General features: G+C 39.9%; 6 protein-coding genes across 6 annotated transcripts; 3 read left to right on the top strand and 3 right to left on the bottom strand.

Annotated features, from left to right (window-relative positions):
* Positions 1-17: 17 nt before the first annotated feature.
* Positions 18-532, bottom strand: GCK72_010700 (uncharacterized protein; the record flags this gene model as incomplete). Its single annotated transcript, XM_003111806.2, has 2 exons — positions 18-170; positions 266-532. 2 exons carry the CDS (start codon positions 530-532, stop codon positions 18-20), a joined length of 420 nt encoding a protein of 139 aa, XP_003111854.2.
* A 393-nt stretch (positions 533-925) lies between these two features.
* On the bottom strand, positions 926-1,460 carry GCK72_010699 (uncharacterized protein; the record flags this gene model as incomplete). The annotated part of the gene is made up of 2 exons (XM_003111644.2): positions 926-1,103; positions 1,369-1,460. The coding sequence occupies 2 exons, from the start codon at positions 1,458-1,460 to the stop codon at positions 926-928; spliced, it is 270 nt and encodes an 89-aa protein (XP_003111692.1).
* A 1,244-nt stretch (positions 1,461-2,704) lies between these two features.
* On the top strand, positions 2,705-4,710 carry GCK72_010698 (uncharacterized protein; the record flags this gene model as incomplete). The annotated part of the gene is made up of 9 exons (XM_053727999.1): positions 2,705-2,821; positions 2,869-3,002; positions 3,049-3,223; positions 3,274-3,394; positions 3,443-3,672; positions 3,720-3,795; positions 3,924-4,083; positions 4,131-4,406; positions 4,581-4,710. 9 exons carry the CDS (start codon positions 2,705-2,707, stop codon positions 4,708-4,710), a joined length of 1,419 nt encoding a protein of 472 aa, XP_053587576.1.
* Positions 4,711-5,022: 312 nt separating this feature from the next.
* Positions 5,023-8,089, top strand: GCK72_010697 (uncharacterized protein; the record flags this gene model as incomplete). The annotated part of the gene is made up of 10 exons (XM_053727998.1): positions 5,023-5,304; positions 5,624-6,052; positions 6,104-6,283; positions 6,329-6,532; positions 6,575-6,836; positions 6,882-7,000; positions 7,048-7,166; positions 7,212-7,675; positions 7,721-7,884; positions 7,988-8,089. The coding sequence occupies 10 exons, from the start codon at positions 5,023-5,025 to the stop codon at positions 8,087-8,089; spliced, it is 2,325 nt and encodes a 774-aa protein (XP_053587575.1).
* Positions 8,090-8,423: 334 nt separating this feature from the next.
* On the bottom strand, positions 8,424-10,716 carry GCK72_010696 (uncharacterized protein; the record flags this gene model as incomplete). The annotated part of the gene is made up of 10 exons (XM_053727997.1): positions 8,424-8,643; positions 8,694-8,812; positions 8,994-9,102; positions 9,147-9,222; positions 9,267-9,351; positions 9,398-9,494; positions 9,539-9,836; positions 9,880-10,318; positions 10,366-10,549; positions 10,598-10,716. 10 exons carry the CDS (start codon positions 10,714-10,716, stop codon positions 8,424-8,426), a joined length of 1,746 nt encoding a protein of 581 aa, XP_053587574.1.
* Positions 10,717-14,110: 3,394 nt separating this feature from the next.
* GCK72_010695 (uncharacterized protein) lies at positions 14,111-20,496 on the top strand (the record flags this gene model as incomplete). The annotated part of the gene is made up of 13 exons (XM_003111460.2): positions 14,111-14,175; positions 15,183-15,302; positions 15,635-15,824; positions 15,917-16,032; positions 17,354-17,598; positions 18,258-18,347; positions 18,394-18,566; positions 18,698-18,813; positions 18,856-19,150; positions 19,197-19,607; positions 19,655-19,786; positions 19,849-20,210; positions 20,262-20,496. The coding sequence occupies 13 exons, from the start codon at positions 14,111-14,113 to the stop codon at positions 20,494-20,496; spliced, it is 2,550 nt and encodes an 849-aa protein (XP_003111508.2).
* Between the last annotated feature and the right edge of the window lie 1,493 nt (positions 20,497-21,989).

Here is a 21,989-nt window from a genome sequence, read left to right as displayed (position 1 = left end):
GAGCATGTTTGAGCTTCTCAGTTCATTGAGTCATCAAACGGGGTGTCCTCAACAGTTTCTTCGATGATATCGTCGTCCAATTCAGCCTGTGTATGCTCTGATTCAGCTTGTTTGCGTGCAAGAGCCTTCTGCTGACGAAGAATTTTCCAATTGTCATTGACAAGTTTGCACTGAAAACGACTGTATAATTGGCGAAATAAACTGTGAACAAAGTGGAACATTCAGGTGAAAACAGGTAATTGAAAACTTCGAAATGAAGTCTTACATGATTATAAATATTCGTATTTTCAAGTTCTCGAAGTCCTTTGATAACGTGATCAGCTGAGATCGTTTTGTGTTTCTGTTCACGAGCTGCTTGAACTGCTACATCAGATAAATTGATGAGGAAAACTGCTGCAGCACGAGTGATCAATTCACGGGCTTCTTTTGATCCAGAAATATTGTCTTCCTTCATCAATCGAGTAACGATCGCAGCTGGCAGCATCATTTGAGCTACACGTTCATCTACTTGATCTACGTCGCTTCCAGACATCTTGAATTTACAATTGATTATTCTCCCAGACATCACTTGTGCTCAAATACTCTCTGTTTCGACATTTTAACGAAAGACTTTAAACAATAGACTTTAAAGCTATCCTTTTATTTTTTAACTTGTGTGAAAAACACTTCTGGGACGAAAGTAAAAGTATATGATGAGTTTTCCCCAGGACAATATAAGAAAAAGTTGGACGATTGGGAGAATTCAATGTTTAAGAAAAAGAAAAACAGTTTTGAGCTAAATAAATAGAATGCGATGAAAAATGGATTTGGAGGGATTTAACAGAAGTGCACATTGAGAACCTCACGCCACCTAGCTGTTAGGTACACGTTGGATCAAGTCACAAAATAAAGATCATTGAATGGGAGTATTACAGGTAAGAAGAATTTATCCGGACTTGAAGAGGAGGATGGCGACTTGTCCGAGATAGAAGTAAATGAAGTGCTTCGTCTCGTGGGTCACGTAGCTTCCGAAGTTTCTTCCGACAATGCAATGCCAGGTTGGGTTGTACTTCTTGTCGAACTCCTTCTTGATGTAAGCAGCAATATCTTTCTCGATGTTATACCTGAAAATAAATGTTTTTTGTATTTGCAAAGAGATCATTTCGTGCGATCAGCTGGCGGCTCGCCTCCTCCCGTAGACTCAAAACACCCCGGCTGCCGTCCACTTTAGTTTAAATCGAGACACTGGGCCGATGAGCCGTTCCTTCTCACAGCTCAACGACATTTCTTTACACTTTTCTCTAAGCGACCAAGTGTTGTCCATGGCAATCGAATTATTCAAGCGTTTAAAACGCGATCGCTGACTTCACAAATGAGCACATAACTCACTTCTCAAGGGCTTGGGTGGCGCAGTCGATGGCGTCTTGTTGCATGTCGTCGGACATGTCAGCGTTCTTGATTACGGCCTTGCGGTCAACCATTTTTGACGGATTTGGCTGAAAAAGATACAACTATAATCACTGAACAAAACATAGAAAACAAATGTAATAACGCTGCGAAGGTCACAAAGAAGAGATAAGAGTAACATATGAAAGGCGATGCAATTACTCAACACTTTACGAGGAGGATGCCCTAGTTTCTACAACCGCCGAGAAACGATTGAAATCACAGTAAAGCAAACGTGTACGGATATGGCTCTTCGGAGCAATGAAAACATAATTAACAACGCTCGGAACACTTAAGAGCTGATCTCTGCGTGTTTAGCAGCAATGTACTTGCGCAACATGAAAAGTTTCGACGTGGAAAGATAAGTAGGAAACACCTATGATGGAGTCGAGTCAAATTTTCGAAACTGTGTAACGAACGTTTGCATGTCAACAATTAGCTACTGTTTCGATAAAAGTACACAACAAAATGATTGAGAGCGCATATCACCAGCAGCATTAACAAGAGACCAGAGAAAAGATATTGGAAGTGGAGGAGGTGAGCCGAAAGATAACAGTTTCGAAGAGTCGAAAGAGTGAGGGATTGTGGGACGTATGGCAATGGAAGAGAAGGCGAGTGTGCGGAGAGAGCGAAGAGGCGGGGCGAGTCGCACATTCGACAGCCGGGTCGCATGCGACCCGGCTGTCGGCTGCAGAGAGAAGTGTGCGACCCCACTGTCGTCGGCTGTTGCGCGCACTCAAATGCAAACAGGCGCGTGCCCGCGGATTTCAAAATGTTTTGGGTGTTGGTGGGCGCGAGAAGGGGGAAAGAAAAGAGTGAAGGACGTTGGAAGAAACTGCGTAGTTGTTGTGGGGGACGAGCATGCATGTGTTTATGGGCTCCGGCGTCTACAATAGTGGGTGAAAAGAAAATGATCTCTGGGTTCTGAGAATATGAAAATAATAGATGCATAGAAGAAGCATCGACACTTTGAAACATCTGTGAACATATAGAAGTCGTTATTTAGAAGCGAGAATAGGACTCAAATTAAAAACAAGAGACCAAAGTGTTGAACGATGTTTGAAGACGAATTTTGAATGAATGGTCCTCAATGAAAAATTGTGCGATGCGCTTACCGTAGTTTCAAGACGCATCGACTGATTTCTTGCCCTTGGTCTCGAAACGCCGATTCTTATTACGGTGTTTAACATTTAAACGATCGAATCTGTTCGCACGTATTTTTCTCAAACTTTTCTCGGTTTTGCAAGTATTCAAATAGTTACACATTCATTTTTCAAGGATGCTGTCCCGCTCATTGAATCCTCTTCGAGCAGTAGCATGTAGCAGGCCGGCTCTTTCCAAACGAGATTCCCACACAATTTGGTATCCGGATGCGAAATTCGAAAGACAGTTCAAGGTGAACCAAAAACGCTTGGCAGCCGTTTAGAATTTTTTCGTTTTCAGACCGGTGGAACGCTCGGGAAACTTTGGATGTCAGAGAGAGTGTCCGATTTCGACGAGAAAATTGGACTAGACAAGTTGGAAAAACTTGCATACACCGATCCGGTGCTCAGCGACAATTATGAGGGGAAGAAAAGGTTTTTGTTTTTGCTTTTTTTGCTGTTGTTTATTCTCTTTTTTCAGAGAGAAAAGTTTAGAAAACATGATCCTCAATTTCGGTCCTCAACATCCGGCTGCTCACGGAGTTCTCCGACTTGTACTGAAACTTGAAGGAGAAGTAATCCTAAAAGCTATTCCTCACATCGGACTTCTTCATCGTGCCACCGAAAAACTTATCGAGCACAAGACATACACACAGGTAAAGGAAATAAACCCATTTCTAGGCTATCTGAAAATCGCTTGTTACAGGCTCTTCCTTATTTCGATCGTCTTGATTACGTTTCGATGATGTGCAACGAGCAAGCTTTCGCATTGGCGATTGAAAAATTACTCGGAATCGACATTCCACCCAGGGCCAAATACATTCGAAGTGAGAGTTAAAATATGATTGTAATTTATGGAGCTTTAAATTTTGCAGCTCTCTTTGGCGAGCTGACTCGAATTCAAAATCACATTATGGGTATCACAACTCACGCTCTCGATATTGGAGCGATGACGCCGTTTTTCTGGATGTTCGAAGAGCGTGAGAAGCTCTTTGAGTTCTCGGAACGAGTTTCCGGTGCCAGAATGCACGCTAACTACGTTCGCCCAGGAGGAGTAGCCTGGGATCTTCCAATCGGATTAATGGATGACATCTATGATTGGGCTGTGAAGGTAAACCACAAGTATTGACAAACATTGAAAACAACTTTCAGTTCCCTGCACGAATCGATGAATTGGAAGACATGCTCACCGAGAATCGCATCTGGAAAGCTAGAACAATTGACATCGGTGAGTCATATATAAATTGTGACGACTCTTCAAACCGAGATTAGTCATTATCAAATGGAGATAGCTTTAATCTGGTTTTAATCCCCTACCCTTTCTGTTAAGCCTAGTTCACTCCTACTTTTATTTAGGCTTGGTATCTGCTGCTGATGCTCTCAACTGGGGATTCAGTGGTGTTATGGTTCGTGGAAGTGGAATCAAACAGGATGTTCGAAAAACGGAGCCGTACGATGCCTACGCTGATATGGAGTTTGATGTTCCTATTGGCACAAAAGGAGATTGTTATGATCGGTATTAAATCGCTATATCCCTCAAATTTTCAATTGTTTTTATTTCAGTTATCTGTGCCGTGTGGAAGAAATGCGACAATCCTTGAATATTGTTCACCAATGCCTTAACAAGATGCCCACTGGAGAAATCAAAGTCGACGATCACAAAGTGGTTCCACCAAAACGTGGAGAAATGAAGGAGAACATGGAGTCGCTTATTCATCACTTTAAATTCTTCACCGAGGGTTTCCAAGTGCCGCCCGGTGCCACATATGTTCCAATTGAAGCACCGAAAGGAGAGTTTGGAGTGTATTTGGTGGCTGATGGAACAGGAAAACCGTATCGGTGAGTGACTCAGATGACATGACAACATAAGAATAGGCCCTTCTTGTTTGGAGTATAAAACAAAATTGATGATATGTTGACACATTGTCACTGTACATGTGAAAAATATGATTCTCGATGATAAAAAGAAAATGTAAGACAAGGGAGGTTTGATTTGATGCATCACATTTTCAGTTGTTTCATCCGCGCACCAGGATTTGCTCATTTAGCTGCTATTCAAGACGTTTGTTACATGTCACTCATCGCCGATATTGTTGCAGTAATCGGAACCATGGATATCGTTTTCGGAGAAGTTGACCGATAAATGTAGAGATTATTAAACTTTTTTCTTTCTTTTTGTAAATTCTATCAGTTGAACCAACCGAATAAGCGTGTTTGTTTCTTATAAATCAAAGTTATCTTTTTCTTTTCAATTTTCCTTTTCGGGTAATTGTTGCCGAACTTGTTTTTCTATTTTTTTTTGTTTGATAGTCGGTTTCATCAAATTTCATTCAGCTGCTTGCTCAAACTCTTCATGAACAGTGAAACAACTGAACTTTGTGAGAATGCGCAAATTGATAAGTTAGAAGTAAAAATAAATTTGAAACTCCGTGTTTTATATTAATTCATGCAGAAAATGAATAGCAACGACTCGTCATTCAACGGAGAAACCACATCATCTGGTATATTGTGGGCGGAAGTGTTGTGCCGTATTCCATTCGTCAAGAACCCATCAGTGAAATCCGAAAATATTGTTCGAATAAACTCAAAAAATGAAGTAGAAGAAGAGGATGCGTTACAAATAGAACAGTATATACAGAAACAAGAAGTCATTCTTTCTCATTCGCAATCATTGCATAGTCAAGAGCATTGTCGGGGAATCGTTGAAGATGTGGAGTATCAGGAGAAGAATATAAAGGTTTACATATTTTTGGTTTAAAAGCTGCTGAATATTCAAAAATCTATAGCTTTAAAACTTGGGAAATCGCTATCCTCTTCGCAGAAATTGTTCGACGTAGTTTAAGTTTACAGTTGTAAAGTTGCAAATGAGTCACTAGTGACTGCACAGAGCACTTCTCTGTGTCTCTGTAAATTTCGAATCAATCGCATGTACAAAAAAAAACAACGACTTTCGTAATAGTGTATTTCATAGGGCCGTTAGACGACAAAAACAATTATTTGTTCGATTTTCCGATTAGTCAGCCATTTGTTTACAAGCTTTCATTTGTGTTTTTCAGGTAACAGTCTCTTCGGACTCAGCTTTCCCGATATGGGAAGACACTGACATCTGGATGTATTCATTGTCTACTCCTGCCAACTCACTCTATACCACTGAACCAAACACCTCCGCTGATTCCGAGCCAACACTAGAAGAATTGAAAAACGAAACGACGGACGATATGGATCAAGCAGGGCTATTTCAATCAATAAATGGCTGGAAGTTGATCAACATGGATCGTTCACGAACACGAAGAAAAGAAGGTGGAAAGTGGAGGAATGTGTACAAAACAGAGTTGGTGATGACGTGTGTTGATCCGAGTAAACAGGAATTGTTAGAACATATAAAAGAGCGAACATCGTTGAGATTAAGTGATGATATTGATACAATGGGTGATGTGTTAGTGGATGTGCTAAGCAAATCAGTTGATGAAAAAAAGCTGAGAACGGTAATCAACAAGAAGTACTCACTACATCCGAAATTAGTTTTCTGCTTTCAGGTAACGCTTGGTGTAACTGGATTCGTTCGCGATGACGTGAATATTTCTCTAACCAAAGATACGACTTTTTATCTAAATATTTATGATTTGGACGACGATGACCTCGCCAGTCTCGCCAGTGAGAATTATGTTCTTCCTGGTTATCCACTTGAACAAAACCTTGATGAACTTTGCGAAAAGGTTCGGTATTATATTCTTTGAATAAAAAAATATATCAAATTTCAGGTCGGTGACCTTACCATATTGGACGTCTGCGTAAAAACGTGGAATTCTGAGGAGCAGAATTATTGCTACATTCGTCTAGAGGTTACATCAGCCAAAAAGTTGACTCACTTCAAACTCCTCTTGGGACACCATGTTACAATACAATCAACGCATAACGAGAGATCCTCGGTGTTAGCTGTTGTTAGTAGAGTTATGACAAAAGGAGTAGGTCATTATGGTGTTGACAGTCAATAATTATAGTTTCAGATGATTCTGACACTAAAAGGAATACCCAAACACAATCCGGAGTTCTATTTCAGTAAAACGGATTGTCTCAGAATCCAGATTGCTGATGATTATGAAGAACGTCTTCGAAATCTAACAGGATCAAAAGCACTAAGCGAGAAGTTCCGTGTTGAGTTGGCAAATGCTAAGTCTGATATACGGTTTCGGCGTTTTTGGAATGATCCGAAAGGAAAATTCGCCGAGTTTTCAATTAAGAGCGAAGTTTTCCAAAACATTCCATATGGTGTGTATTACCAGATTTTCAAAATTCAAAGCTATTTTGCTTCAGACACCAAGGTTATTCTTGGAAAATGTTGGGAACTTGAAGGTCAACTTGAACAGAAAGCAAACTTCGTTTTCGCTACTCGAGTCATGCCCTCTTCCTCTTCAGACTGCTCTTCTTCTACTGTAAACGTTTACTAGATGTTGATGTTAATATAACTTGCTTCTTTCAGATTAATTTTCAAATTAAAAATTTCGACGCTCTCGTGACCGGAGCTGGTGCCTTTCAAGTCTCAAAGGCATTCTACTATGTCGAGTTGGATAGCATTGAAGAAGTTTCTGATGATCCAGAGTAAGATTTTCCCGCTTGTTTAAGTGAAAAAGTAACATTTTCCAGCTACAGACTTCTGAATGCTCGCAGCGTAAATCTTCCAAGAGGGGAAACAGTGGCGAAAGGTTGTCCGATTGGCGAGGATTTGAAGTTTTTAGTGTTTCCAAATACCTTTTTGGCACGGAATGAGAAGAAACGACAACAACTCGGCAAAAATCAGCCTCGGAACCCGGGATTCGTGAAAAAGTGGGGTTACCAGAAGCAAGGTGAACAATATGAATTGACGAATGACTTGATACGAAAGAAAACTCTTGTTGCTCCTGAGCATAAAACCGTCGAGAAAGAAGAAAAAGCATTGGAAACGCTGTCTCCAGTAGTTACTCAAACACCAGAAGCCTTCCAACACCTCACGGTGAATTCTTTCCCACGACGTTTTCAAGACATGAGCGCGAGCTGGAAAAATCTTCAAGAAATCTCCAAAAAACACAAACAGTTGTGCTTTGCATATGTAACGAATGACAAAGGATACGGTAAGTTCGCTTTTGAATGAAATCGTAATCACATGCCTTTTTCAGATAACCGAGAGCGATTTGTGAAACTTGAAACAGGCTTCGACGAGCAGGGAAATAAGGTTAAAATTGAACCTCGCGAACTCGGTCTCGGTAAACCAATTTTTGTGACTGATGGTATCAACGAAAAAGAAATCAAGATTCAAGGAGAAGTTGTTGATACTAAGGATGTAGGTTTTCTGTGAAATACTAAACTGGATTTTCTGTAAACGATCAAGTAATGGTTTCAATTTAAATAAATTGTAAAAGGTATTCACGCTCCGTAGATTGCAGGGAATTCTTGTCATCAAGGTCGAGAGGAAACACTCCGATATGGATTTTCACAGTCAACTCAAACGGGAAGGAAATCGACTTCTTCCGTGTTTCACAGAATGATATCTCAATCGATCGTATCCTAGTCCATGTTGTCCAAATGTTCCATTTTAAAAATACATTTTATTCTATTTTATTTTTCCAACAATATTCAAGTTGTATCTCCTCCCCGCTCGTCTACTTTTTAATGATTGTTTTGTCATTTACCACCTCCACCACCACCACATTTTTAAAGTATTTCGTTTTAGCTGTTTACCATCTTTACTCCCCTCAATGTGTATTTGCCACCTAGTTCTCCCTCCCCAACACAGTTTCAAACATTCCCCCATCCACCACCGACCCCGTTTAATTCACACAAATACGGTTTTTATTCGCATAAAATTTGAGATCTTCCTCATTAACGGGCCTTCTTCATTCGTACCAAAAGTGCAATGAACCCGATAGTGTAGAATGCCAAACTGATGACAACGAGTCCGGCGATATCAACTGGAATCGCCCAGGGAGGAAACGAGAAGTTACTCAGTACAGCATCACGCTTCTCATCACTCCAATCAGCTTCCGGATGAAATTGATCAACTTTCGACCACTGATTTACCACTAATCCTTCGAATGCATACCTGGTAATAACATAAGAACAAATTGAAGAAAAGGAGAATCAAACACCCACCTATACATGCTAATCCATTGCAACCAACGAACACCAGCTGGGAAAGTTTCCGTATTACCATAGAAACCACCGAAGAGACGGAAAAGAACGAGAAGAGGACTAGCCATGACTGATGTCATCTGAATCAAACATTTTCATTAATTTCTTGAAAATATGTAACCTGAGCAGTGGGAAAGATGCAAGACATTGCAACTCCGAGAGCAGAAGCCGATTGACTTGCGAGAAGAGAAATGAGAGTTGCGAGGAGGATCTGAAACTCATTTTCTCGATTTACAGCGTTCTCAAAATTAGTTGAAATACCTGTGAAACGGAAGTGTTGAGACCAATCATCCAGTAGACAATGAAGAGAAGAATTAGGCCATCTGTGGAGAAAAGAGGCATCAGAGAGACACATCGGGCGATGTAGTATCTGGAATAGAGATATCAGAAGCAACTGAGTCATTTTAATCTTACGTCCAAAGATTGTAAAGTCCATCATGATATTCACGAGCAACCAATGCGAACTCATTGTTCAGAAACATCATGATCGCTGGAATTTTCAATGAAAGTTCATGATTTGGACCGTGTACCTACCGTAGGCAGTTGAGTAAATGTATTCTCCAACTATAAAAAAGAGAGCTCCATTGATATTGTGAATTCCACGAGGCGTATATTCCATCTCAAATTTTCATAAAGTAAAAAAATAACATTGTATTCATACTCACTCGAAGATATAACAGCCCGAGAAACAACCCAAACAAAATCTTTTGAATAATTTTAGCCATTGTCAGTTGTGGAGCACGCCACACATCTAGACCGCATCTGAATAACAGAAAGTTCTGAAGATATCACTTCAGGGCACTCACCTCATAATCAACGCCTGAATTTGAACAAAAACATTGGCTTTGTGCATGGCTGGTGGTGCTCCTATCTCCCTGACATCTTCTAACTCTTCCATCACTTTTTGACGATGATCACTCTCTTCGTAACACTCCACAATCTTCCTAATTCTTTCATTTGATTGAGATTCTTGCCCGGGTTGAACTGCCAATTTATAAATAATCCATTCACTTGGATTATATTCATCCGGTACTCGATGACCGCATTGTTCGAAGAAACTGATTGATTCTTGTGGAGTCCCTTGGAATGCAGTTCGACCGTTCGCTGAAAAATCGCAAGTGAAAATTGTTGGTGTCAAATGGATTACCTAGATAAATAACACGATGAAACATTTGGTACAATTGACTCGATGGCTGATGGATAGTACAGATAATAGTCCTCCCTGTCTTTGCAATTCCTCTCAATATCTGAATAACACTTTCAGCCATAAAAGAATCTAATCCTGTCGTTGGTTCATCAGCAAAAAGAAGTGATGGATTCGAGAGCATTTCACATGCAAACGTCAGTCTTCTCGCTTCTCCACCCGAAATTCCCTTCTTTTCTCCAATTACTCCGATTCGAGAATCTCGACATTTCCAAAGTTTCAATTGATGCAACACATCTGTAACTCGCTCCTCACGAATCTTCTTCGATTCATTGATACGAAGTTTTGCTTGAATCATAAGATACTCTTTGACTGTCAATGTTCCAACAAATAGTTCTTCTTGTTGAGCGAATCCAGATATTGTTGAGATTTTATCACCCATCTGAATAGTGGAAGGACGTGCCTTTGGCGCTTTCACAACCTGCTCACCTCATTTCCATTAACCGTAATTGTCCCTTCCGTTATCAATCCTTTCAAGTTTCTACACATTAACATATTCAACAATGTCGTTTTTCCAGCTCCACTTGCCCCCATCAACGCCAAAAGTTCTCCAGGTCTCGCCACTCCACTCACATCTCTCAACAGTTCTCGTTGCTCTTTCACAGTTGAAACTCTGAAAGTCTTATCTGCTATCAGATGCTATCAGATGATTATCCCATACGAAATATCTTTCCAGTGCAATGAAACGGGAACAATATCACCTAAAGTACTGTATCCGGGAGAGATTGCAGTACACTCAACGTCCTCTGATATTTTTTCATAACCGACTTCCGTTGTCATTATTGTTTGAGATTTCGAAAATGAATTGAAGTTTTCGAATATTGAAATTTGGAAAAGGAAACAAGAAAAAGAAATTGAATCAGTTCACGGGATTTTCACATTTTGGTTTAGAGAAGAGTTTGAGATATCCGGACGAACAGAATACCCAAAAGTGTCAAATTTTTCTCGAAATCTTTTGGAATCGTTTCCTAAATCGCCTTTGAGTAAAAACAATCAGAGTTTCAACTAGATAAATCTATCATCATTTTAAAGTTTTTTCTTCCAACCCTCCTCCGGTTTTCTCTTTTCCTCATATTTCATTCCCTGGATTTTATCGTCTCTCTATTTTTCTTTTTTCAAAAAAATTCTCCCAAAAGCTTCTCACACGTTGTACTTTTTATTTATACTTTCTGAACCAACATTAAAATATCAACTGACAACTGTGAGACTCTTTTTTTTCCAAGACCAGTTCTCATCCCAGTCTCCAACCGTTATTATTTATCTCTCAAACACCTCGTTCTCCTCCTAATAACCTCTATTTTCTACCTCCAACAGCCCAATTTAATGCACAAAAAACGGTCGATTAATCTTATCTCGCTGTTGGATGTCCATCATCTGACCTCCTTCTCTTCTTGTTTTTTCTCGTCAGAAGACGTTCCCATATTCCTTTATTTATTCAGAAGATGCCCCTGCTGTGTCTGCGTATTTTTTGGAGTGTTGCAAACACATTCTTGTCAGGTCCTTCCCCTCGTCCTCCCACATCTTCTTCTTCTTCACTCCTCCCACTCTGTTCAAATAATAATAATGCGGGAAACACCTCCTTTGAAGGCTCATTGTGCACCTGCGGGATACAATTAGAGAGTGTGTCAAGTGGAGAGACATCAGACATTTCATGGATTACTGTAGATGATGGATAATAAGGAGAAGGAAGAGAGGGGGATTAATGAGGTGTGTGCGGGAAACGGTGGAGATGCAGATGGTCGGATGATTATAACTCTTCTTTCCTTCCTTCTTTACCTGATCGATGAGATGAATAATTATATGATGACGTGGCATATGGCTTGCAAGAAATGAGGGAAGGGGCAGAAGGATGAATATGTTGAATACGAGGGGGATTAACCAGTAGGAAAGTTTAGAATGAACAGATTCTTCTGAATATTTGGTAGTGTTCGAATCAGAAACATGAAGAAGCAAATGTTTTGAAAAAATTGGAAAGTTATTCAGATAAAACCATGTGGTCAATCGAAAGATATTTCTTATGAGAAATAGAAGGAGGAACATAATCACTTTCTATCATTATTCAGTGGTTATTCGAACGGTTTTGAAATCTCAGCCAGAAACAGATTTGTTCAATAAATTTTGAGGCGTGATGACTGAGGGAATTTGGTATCTTGGTTGGAAACCTCATACCTTAATGCTAATCATATAAAGTTAATCTTCAAGACATTTGAATTCAAAGACTTGAAACTTACAGTCAAACATATTGGAATCTTGATATTTAGACTACCAGAAAGTACAGTAGACACGACTAATATTCCGACATCTTGAAAAATTAACATTCCTACAAACACACCTCGAAACTAACAAGTTGGTTAAAAACCGAACTCGACGCAAAGGAGATTAGCTTCATGAATTTGTTTTTTTCATACTATGAGTCAAATTTGAAAATAATCTTTTAGATTTGCGTATTGGATTAAAATCTAGCTTTTACATTAAAAAAATCACAAAACCAATCAAAGGTTGGAATTCCGAAACGAAAAAGATATATAAAAACTGTGGGAGATTTTTGAGATCTTTTGATACCAGGAAACCAGTCTGACAGAATCAAATAATGTTGAACTGAACTAAAATAGACAATAATTTTGAGACAAAAATTAATGAGATTCCAAAATCAGAACATCACCCCTGAGTATCAGAAACAAAACATAATCTGAAGCAACAATGAAAACATATATTTGTATATCTCGAAGCAAAACAAACTGACTGATATGCGCAACACGATTAGTGTCATTTATGAAGGACACGCAATGTACAATTGTTTTAATAAAAACATAAATATAAGGGAAAGTAACAATGACATGGACATGTCTGGTTGCCTTTTATACTCTTCTAATTTCCCAGAGAACTTTTCCCAGAAGCGGAGAATGACGGAATGTTACAACCGTATGCTACAAATACAGATAGTTCAGGAACGGGTTATAATGAAGGAGAAAGGGGTGAAAATTAGCAGGAAGTTCAGAAACTCATCCGGTAGATGGAAGAAGTTATGAATAGAACACCGGAAACCAGTTTCAGATACATATTACTTATTTTATCAGTAATGACTTAAATAACTAAGAAAACACATTAAAACAACAAAAATAAAATATATCATACTGATAAGAGTTAGTCATAACAAAAAGTTTAAAATCTTTGAACACTTCTTTTCAACAGTTGTTGAGAAATAAACTTGTCCTAGTATAATAATTGGGTCTAAGAGTTTTCAGTTCAAGTCAATAAGTGTGAAATATGGACTTTCAGACAGGCATATTAGACTTGGAAAACGCTTCCGGTTTTACAGTAAGAAGTCGAAATTCCAGAATGATATCTGCTGAAAATCTCTTTTTCTCTGAAAAATCTGTTCCGGGTAACCGAAACAAGTATCAAATTCATCCATTTTCTCGACCTGTCTTCAGAAGTTCAATCTATTCTCATCCCCGTCTGGCCCTCATCCGCTCCTCTGGAAGTCTCCTGTCGTAAACTGCCATCTATTACCATTACAGCCACGTGCCATCTTGTCTTCTGGGAAGATATCACATCAAGAAGTTCATAAACTATCATGTAGCAAGGTGTGAAATGCGGGAAACCAGCGCTCTCAGGCTCTGACGCAATCAATAAGTGTGTTGACTGTCAATTGTGTTATGCAACATGTTCCACGTAACATTTATGAATGTTCGTAACCTATTAATCCGGATGAAAACTTTCAAATCCAAACTCTTGTCAATGATACAATCATGTTTATCTAACTCTGCAAAGATTCCAGTTTCCTGATTCCACCCTCCCATTTCTTCCATCAGCTCTTTTCTTTCCTCTTCATTCCCCTTGTTTTGCGTATATTCATTGTCTCCTCTCGTCGTCTTTCCAGTAACAACGCACAGAAAGAGTTCCCACCAGCCAACCTGTGTCTCTCATTTTCCAATTATCTCTCCTGGGAACTTCTGTAGTGGGCGTGGTCAGCGAGGCCACCCTCTGGGTACCTTTCGTTGCGTCACACCTGACACTTTTCTCGATCGGCGACGGTCGGTTACGTCACCTGCTCTCGCTTCCCTCCTCTCTCCGTTCTTATTGCTCCCGGGAACATCTCCTATCTATTTTTCGAGTTTTTTAGATATCTCAACTTATTCCAAATCAATCAAATCAATCAATAATGTCGATCATGTCTGGACAACAGTATCCACCAATGGCTTTCGATCATTCATGGACTGCTTATCAAGCTGCTCTGTGAGTTAACAACTGAAATGGGTTTCAGGAACATCATCTTTAGAGCCTAGGTTACTATGGAGTTGTGGGAATAGAGGGTTCTGGGAATCTAGTTGATAGGACACTGACAGTTTAGACCATCTTCCCCCAGAACAGTAGAGACCGGGTGTACACTTGCCACGTCACGAGAGGATAACACGTGTTTTCTTTGGCAGAGATGACCTAGATTACAAGCGACAGGCAAACATGCCGACTCTTGACCTATTGGTAGATTTGACGAAAGATCAAAAACTGGTAGTGATACGAGCTTTTAGATGAACACGTGGCTTTTTACCACGCAACATTTAGATTTTTAGACACTTCAAGAATACTTTTCCTTACGGTAGAATAAGATGACGTAACGTAGGGGACCCTCGAGGCATGGCCCTTTTCCCGCATACCGCCCTACAGTGTTTGCCACAAGGGGGCCTTCTGCCACGTCATAAGAATGACCTCGGTTCTGTCGGGTGGCACAACGACTAGTTAGGATGACTATGAGGGGGGTACGGTAGTTCTGCTTATCGAGCAGATTCATCGGATGCTTCCTGTCATTTCCACATAGATAGAATCACTCATCGAGCCAATATGGAAAGGTGCAAAGTCCATCCACCAGACTGTGTGTCGTCCTCTCCTTCTACGGTAGGATGACACGTCATTATGGGGAGTCCACGGCCTCTTGTGGCAGATGGCAAATAGATAATCCCCCATGAAGCGGTTTGTGTTTCTTCCGTGTCATGGGGAATTAGTGCCTGTAGGAACATCTTCAGACATGATAGATGGATGGGGATGAGTTATGTATGGGATCAGGTTGTAAAACGAGAGCGTGGATCTTCAGTTCCGGCATATCCAGCAACAAAGACTTGGACTAGTCATTTTGGGGTCTCTGAATCTGATAAAAATGCTGCTCTCGCATTTAAGTCAAATACCATTTTCGATTGAATGAGCGCATTTCCATGGACTGTGCTAGAACAACCTACAACTAATTTCAGAACTTACAGCGCTGCTGGCGTCTACAATCCCGGAAACTATGATTTCACTCGCTCACCAAACACATCTGGAGGATCTGATGAGTCTCTTGAGAGTCGTATCGATCCAAAAAGATCTCCAAAGTAAGTTTCATCGGTCGACTGGATTGGTCCTTGAAGAAAGGATGGCAAGGAAGGAACGACCCCGCGAGGGGTGCTAGGGATTTTACAGATTTGGACAGCACATCTATGACGTTTCGAAGAAGTCCGAGCAGGCTGGTTGACTCTTTGAGGATACTCTTCTGTGAATGACAACTACTGAATGGCACCGTGCGACATCATCTACTTCAACATCTACTCGATATAGGAATAATAGTGGTGCTATTCACGCCCGGAAAACGTTTTCTCTCATTTCCTCTTGTTTCCGGACTTGAATAGCACCACAATCAATTTCAAATTTAATTTTTTAATTTCAGGTACGCTGAGAAGAGAAAGAAGAATAATGAAGCAGCGAAGAAGTCGAGAAAGCAAAGAAAGGAAAGAGAAATTGGATATCAGAAGGAAAATGAAGTGCTGAAGCAGAAGAATCAGCTATTGGAAACACAGAATCAGGAACTTATCGCCCAGTTGAAGAATATGAACATTGCAATGCGAGAGATGATCGCTGTAAGTGATTTGGGACATCCAGACAAGCAGACGCACATTGGGACTTGAAAAGCAGACTCAGCACCGAAACCTCAAAATCTCTTATTTTCCAGGAACGTGACAGCTTAGGACTATCCAACAATGCCAAATTCCAAGTCCAACACGCCCCACACGCCCTCCGAGATCTCACCAATTCCAACGACTTCAATCTTCCGAAATACGAGAATTTGTAATTCCCTCGAATCATCATTCCGCCTTTTTATGTATCATTTAAAATTCCCCGTTTAGTAGTTTCGGTTTATTAACTTTTTTGAGAGTTGTGCTAAGTTCTAGGGACTTTTTTTTAGAAACGGGAATAAGTGTTCTAATGATAAAATGAGAAAAAGGAGAAATGCTCAATTCAGGAAAATGATGAGAGGATTTCAGTGGAAATGTTCTGATTCCAATTGAAAAGTGTCAATCCTCCTATTCTTTTACAATAACCTAGACTTCTACAGTAGCCTAGAATTACCCGGGGACAATATTTTCTTCCTCAGAATAAACAAATCTTACTGTAAAATGTTTTTGTTTTCTTTTTTTTCTCAATGACAGGTGGGCAGTCTTCCGGGGGAATGTTTTGACTCATTTTTCAATGAGAAAATGTTTTTATTTCGGAAGGAGGGATCTCAACAACAATACTCGTGAATGTTTTGGAAAAGTCAAGGCTTCGCTGACTTGAGATGGAGGGAGAGAAAGGACATGGATATGGGTCATGAGAGTGGGAAAGTAATGAGTCAGCTTATTGGGGGGGATAGCGATTCGCGTTCAGTGATAATGCAAATCTAGAAGGCGGAAGAGGAACTGATCAAAAATGAGGAATTGATCTTCCAGATCTGTACGAAAATAGCTGGAATAATTGAAAAACGACTGAATTGGAAGATCTATGGTGGTACTACGGTAGCAGGTTTTCAATTTCTAATTGAGAGGGTGGCCTATCTTGGAGACACACAGGGTTGACCCGGTCGCCTCAGATTAAAATGAATTTTCGGGGTGTGAAAGTACAAAAAAATTTCCACCCGGTCCGTGAAACGACAAGTACAACACAAGTACGCTATACAACAGTATGCTATACAACAACCTGGACAGGTAGAGATACCAAAATCTTGGTTTTTCTTGATCTGTGAAACCTGGAAAAATTCTATAAAAGAGAGAAGAAAATGAAAAGAAATAATAGTTGAAACCCTGAAGTTTCGCTAATTCAAAGTCTGAAATAGCTAAACTTATTCTAACTTTTCCCTCTAATTATTTGATGTTTAAAGTTCAATTTCGTCAACTGACGTTCAGATTCAGACGATTTTCAGTTTCAGACTGGCATCGATTTTGTCATAAATTTCACATTTTCGCAATTCAGGCATCAATTGAAAAGTGGCGTAAAACTGATTTCCACTATCAATTCCATTAAAGCAGTTCTGATTTCAGGCATCACTCATTTCTGAACTCAAACCTGACAAATAGTTCCAATGAGCCCCTATTAACAACAGAATATTTCACGTGATTTTATCAGGATTCAGAATCCAAACAAGTTCTTCACGTCATCAACCAAATTCTCATAGAAACTCCAACGTGTCGTTTTTAGATTTTGGTGTCAGAAATCCACGTACCAGATCGTTATCTATAAATTCTCTAGTACCCCCTCATAACAACAGTTCGAATCGATTCAACACTCGTTTCGCTAACGAATTGGTTATTGCTCAATCAGCCAGAATCTTTGCAAAGAGGAGAACCTCCGAGCATCAGACAATGGTCACAATGAAAGGTAATGCTTAGAGATGGAATGTTGGGAGCATGAGTTTCTTTCGTCGTCCAGGGTAGAATCAAGGAATAATCTTAAGTTGGAGTCCCCCCCCCCCCCCCCCCAATAAAACGAGTTTTTAGAATGTTCCAGAACCCTGATTCTCAGAGACTAGCATTAGGGTACTCGTAGATCACGGGGCGGGGCAAAGGAAATCAAGAAGATTTAGAAAATTGGGAAATTAAGTCGTTCAGGAAAAGACTGTCAAAAAGGCCGTGTGGCGATTTTATATCTCAGTTCCCAGCCATGGAAAATTTTCGCTTCTTCAGGCGGCCTTGTAGAGGATCGAAAGATTAGTCGATGTACAAAATTTCAGCCCATTTGGTTTATCCGCAGCGTCGACGGCCCTAAAAGCCGAGGGCCGCGGCCGGCCGTACGACAGCCTTGATTCAGAGTAATGTAACATGTTTTAAATGAATCTCGTTTTTTATTGCTAATCACCAAACTGTCTAGCTTGTCTCATCATTTTTCGGCTGGGTATCTCTCAAAGAATCACTTATTTTTGTTGCCAAATTAAAACAAAACAATTTTTTGAAAAAAACTCATAAGTAGGTGACAATAAAATGAAAGTTTACAAAACATCTCCGTTGCAATTTTCTGAACACTAAAAACAAAGTTTTCAGGTTACACCTCTTCGCTAACTCTCCTTCTTCTTCTCATTCCCTCACCAGGATCCACACAAAGCACACCACCTCCTGTTGGAGATACTACAAGTAGGGTCTACTCAGCTTTGATTTCAATCAATCGTTCCGTTTTCAGACAAAGACTATCTTCCACCTGAACCGTGGCAACTTTTATTACCAGTCACGGCCGGAACATTCAAACCTCCCACCGATCTCACAAAGTTTAACACGTTTGGACAGTTCAAGGGATTCAGCAGATGCGGAAAAGTTCAAGTTACCGGAAGCACACTGGACCTTCCTATAGATGAAGTAAGTGGGATGATCTTTTGAAACACGCGGTTGATGTTTCTCAGAAATGTTCTAAACATGCAATCACTTTGTAACAAGCATTAATTTCGATTATCAAAATACATAGAAAAAATCAAATGAAATGAGTTCAGACTAATGGTCTCACACTCGAATGTTATCCACATCCGATGAGAGTTCTTTACGTAAAAGATCCCAGCCCACTCGGACAAATAACTTCTGGAGCTGTGGACTTTGGGACATGTCAAGGGTAGGAAACTGGTTATAACATTCAAAGTTTGTAGTCTTCCAGAATTCAACTGTGTAACACAAAGGCCAGTATCTCGGATGTCAATCATGGAGGTACAACGAAAAAATTGGAACCAGCGAATTCTATAGATACACTGAAAATGAATGACAACTTGTGTCCCGGTAGAAATACAAACAACATTCTTTTGACAAATGAATTGGGATGTTCCAACCCAACAGGGATTCCTGATCTGAAGGATGCTGTCGTCCCAGATGTATACAGTGTTCCGAGATGGGATACGAATGACGATGGACTTTTCGAAATAATTCGATCTTTCACTTTAGAAGGAATTGGAAAGGTAGATCGTCTCACTTCTGAATATACGACATGTTGGAAATTTACAGAAGTCTGACGTGTTTCACAGAACAAACTCATTTATAACTCTGCCAAAACAAGATACATGGACCACGGATCATGAATGGAAGCCGTGTACAGCCGCATGCAACATGGGACATATTGTTAAAATGAATATGAAGAAAGGAGGCGGTTGGAAGACAACTATTTATTTGAAACCTAAAACTAAGGCATTCAAAGTTTGCATTGATGCCCAGGGACACGATTCCGATTCAGTCGCCCCGAAGTGCAAACCAAAGTTCGAATTGTTCATTTTGCCACTCAATGGTCTTGTTATTTGGCCAAAGAACGGGCGTGCTTCGGTTATTGAATTGAGAAGTCCAGGTTTGACAACAGAACATTATGCAATTGAGTTTGGCTTTGGATACGGAAAGAAAGATAACGGAGTGTTACCTTCTGAGGTCGGTGCCTCGTTCAAAAGACATGTTAACTTTTTTATTTTCTACAGTTCTACGTGGCCAACATGTTCCGTGAAGTCGTTGTTTCTGATTCTGATGGATACAAAATGGATGAAGCAGCAAGAATCTCTTTCTTCTTTGAGGAGTCCGACGATTTGGCACCATTTGGTATTTACTCTGCGGTATGTGTCAATATTATTTCTCATTCGCCCAACAGAATGATCGGAAATTTGCTCGTTTTCAGCAAATCGAAGCCGGAAAAACATATATTGAGAAGACTAAAGCTGACCAAGTCAAAGATAAAAAGGTGTTAAGTGCGAAAGACGGCGAGAAAGTCGCGGAGGGAAAAGAGTCACTTGCGAGTCCACAAGACGATCCTCCAAAAGCACTCGTCGCAACAACAACTCCATCATCAAAACGACTGGCGAGTAATGCGGCTGCCGGAGTACTTCTTCAACAATCTGATAACAGTAGTGATGCAATTTACATGCCTGGAAAGTGGTGGGCTTGGGGACTTTACATTGGATTTATCATTGGATCAATTGTCGGAGTTGCTATAATTGGAGGCATCTTCTATGTTTTGAGACGGACTGTTTATGGATTCTGGTGAGTTCTTGGGGAATAGTTGAAGAATTTGACACAGATGTGATGATTCAGGTACCGTGGTATGTACAAACGATACGGATGTGATGCTTCTGGAACAACTGGAGGAATAACTGGAGTTGGATTTGGAAACACGACAACTGGGGCCATAACGGTTGGAGGAACAACTGGAGGAGGTACAACTGTTGGAAGAACTGGTGGAACGACGGGTGGAACAACAAGTGGAACAACTGGAGGAACAACTGGAAGTATGACTTCAACTGGTGGTGCAAGTACAATTGCAATGTAATAAAAGAAGAAAACAACAACTTGGGTTTAGTAATAAAATATTTGAAATGGATTTGAAATGATGAAATAAATCATTCTTATTTTCTTCTGTGTTCTCACAATTCTGAATCTTGCGAAAATGGAGATACTCCGAGACAGACACTCCCATTATAATTTTTGGATAGATATATTTTATTTTCAATTATAAAAGGATGGTAGTTGTAATAAAACCGAATGTTTAATTGCGTGCTTGTTGACATGAAACGCTGGTGATATTCCTTCCAAAATATGTCCAAACACTTGTTGCCTCCAACAAAGAACATTCCAATTGAACCTCTTGATAGTCACGAGTGGGTGCAGAGCCACCTTGATTCACATTAAACATCATATAGATACTGTATCCGGGAAGAGATTGACAGTATACAATCATATAACTCTTGTAGCCAGATGTCGTTATTCTGAAAGAATCAGTGATTGTTGTTGTAAAGTTCTGTCACCCACTCTCCGTAGTGTGCGTCTATAATCTGTTGAGGATCGTTGGAATCTCCTTTGCTCAGAGTAACTATTCCACCGGGACATGTTCCTGAAAACTGTTAGTTTAGAGTTTTTAAAAAGTTTTGAAACCTAATAAAGGAAGTTTTGTAGTCGTGATTGGAGTAGAAGTGGTTGGTGTTTTTGTGGTGATTGGAGTAGATGTTGTCGAAGTTGTAAGCGTGGTTGAAGTCACAGTAGTTGTTGTGGAAGTTGCAGTTGTTGGAGTAGAAGTTGCCGGAGCTGTTGTGGGAGTTGTAGCAGAAGTTGTAGTTGTTGTAGTGGATGTTGATGAGCTGGTAGAAGTAGAAATCGACGATGGTGTAGTAGTTGAAGTCGCAGATGTTGTTGTTGTTGGAGTGGAAGTTGGGAGCGTTGTAATTGTAGTTGTAGTTGTCAGGGTAGAAGTTGACGGAGATGTTGTTGTAAGTGTAGTTGAAGTTGACGGAGTTGTTGTTGTAAGTGTAGTTGAAGTTGCAGTGGTTGAGGAAATAGTAGAAGTTGTCAAAAGGTTTGGACAAACCCTTAAACCATAAGTTATTGAAATCAAAAATCCAATAAAACTCACATTGACACTGTATCAATAGTCCAGTGGTCATATGCAATCAAACTTCCAATTTGGTTGATAGAAGCATCTCCACGGTAGTTGAACACTTTGATCTGTTCACCATTTCCATAAATTATATGAGAATTCGCGGCTCTACTGAAAATAAAAAGGTAAAATTAAAAAGAAAGGTTCCACTTACATAACAGAAAGAACGAATGGCTGACCTCTAGTAAATGGTCTCGGTGAATATTCTTGATAGTCTCCCCAGCGACTCTTTAATGAAAAAAATCGATTACCTAATAATAATTCAGACGAAACGTACATTGTAGTTGTTATAAATGATCACGTTGTTTTCAAGCCATCTCTGATTTATGTGAACTGGAATTACTGTAACTCCAAATGTCGGATTGAAACCAAGATAGAAATTCACATTTGAT

This window comes from Caenorhabditis remanei, chromosome III, assembly GCF_010183535.1.
Source record: "Caenorhabditis remanei strain PX506 chromosome III, whole genome shotgun sequence".
Taxonomy (NCBI): Eukaryota; Metazoa; Nematoda; class Chromadorea; order Rhabditida; family Rhabditidae; genus Caenorhabditis; species Caenorhabditis remanei.
This window is presented reverse-complemented; position numbering and strand designations above follow the sequence as displayed.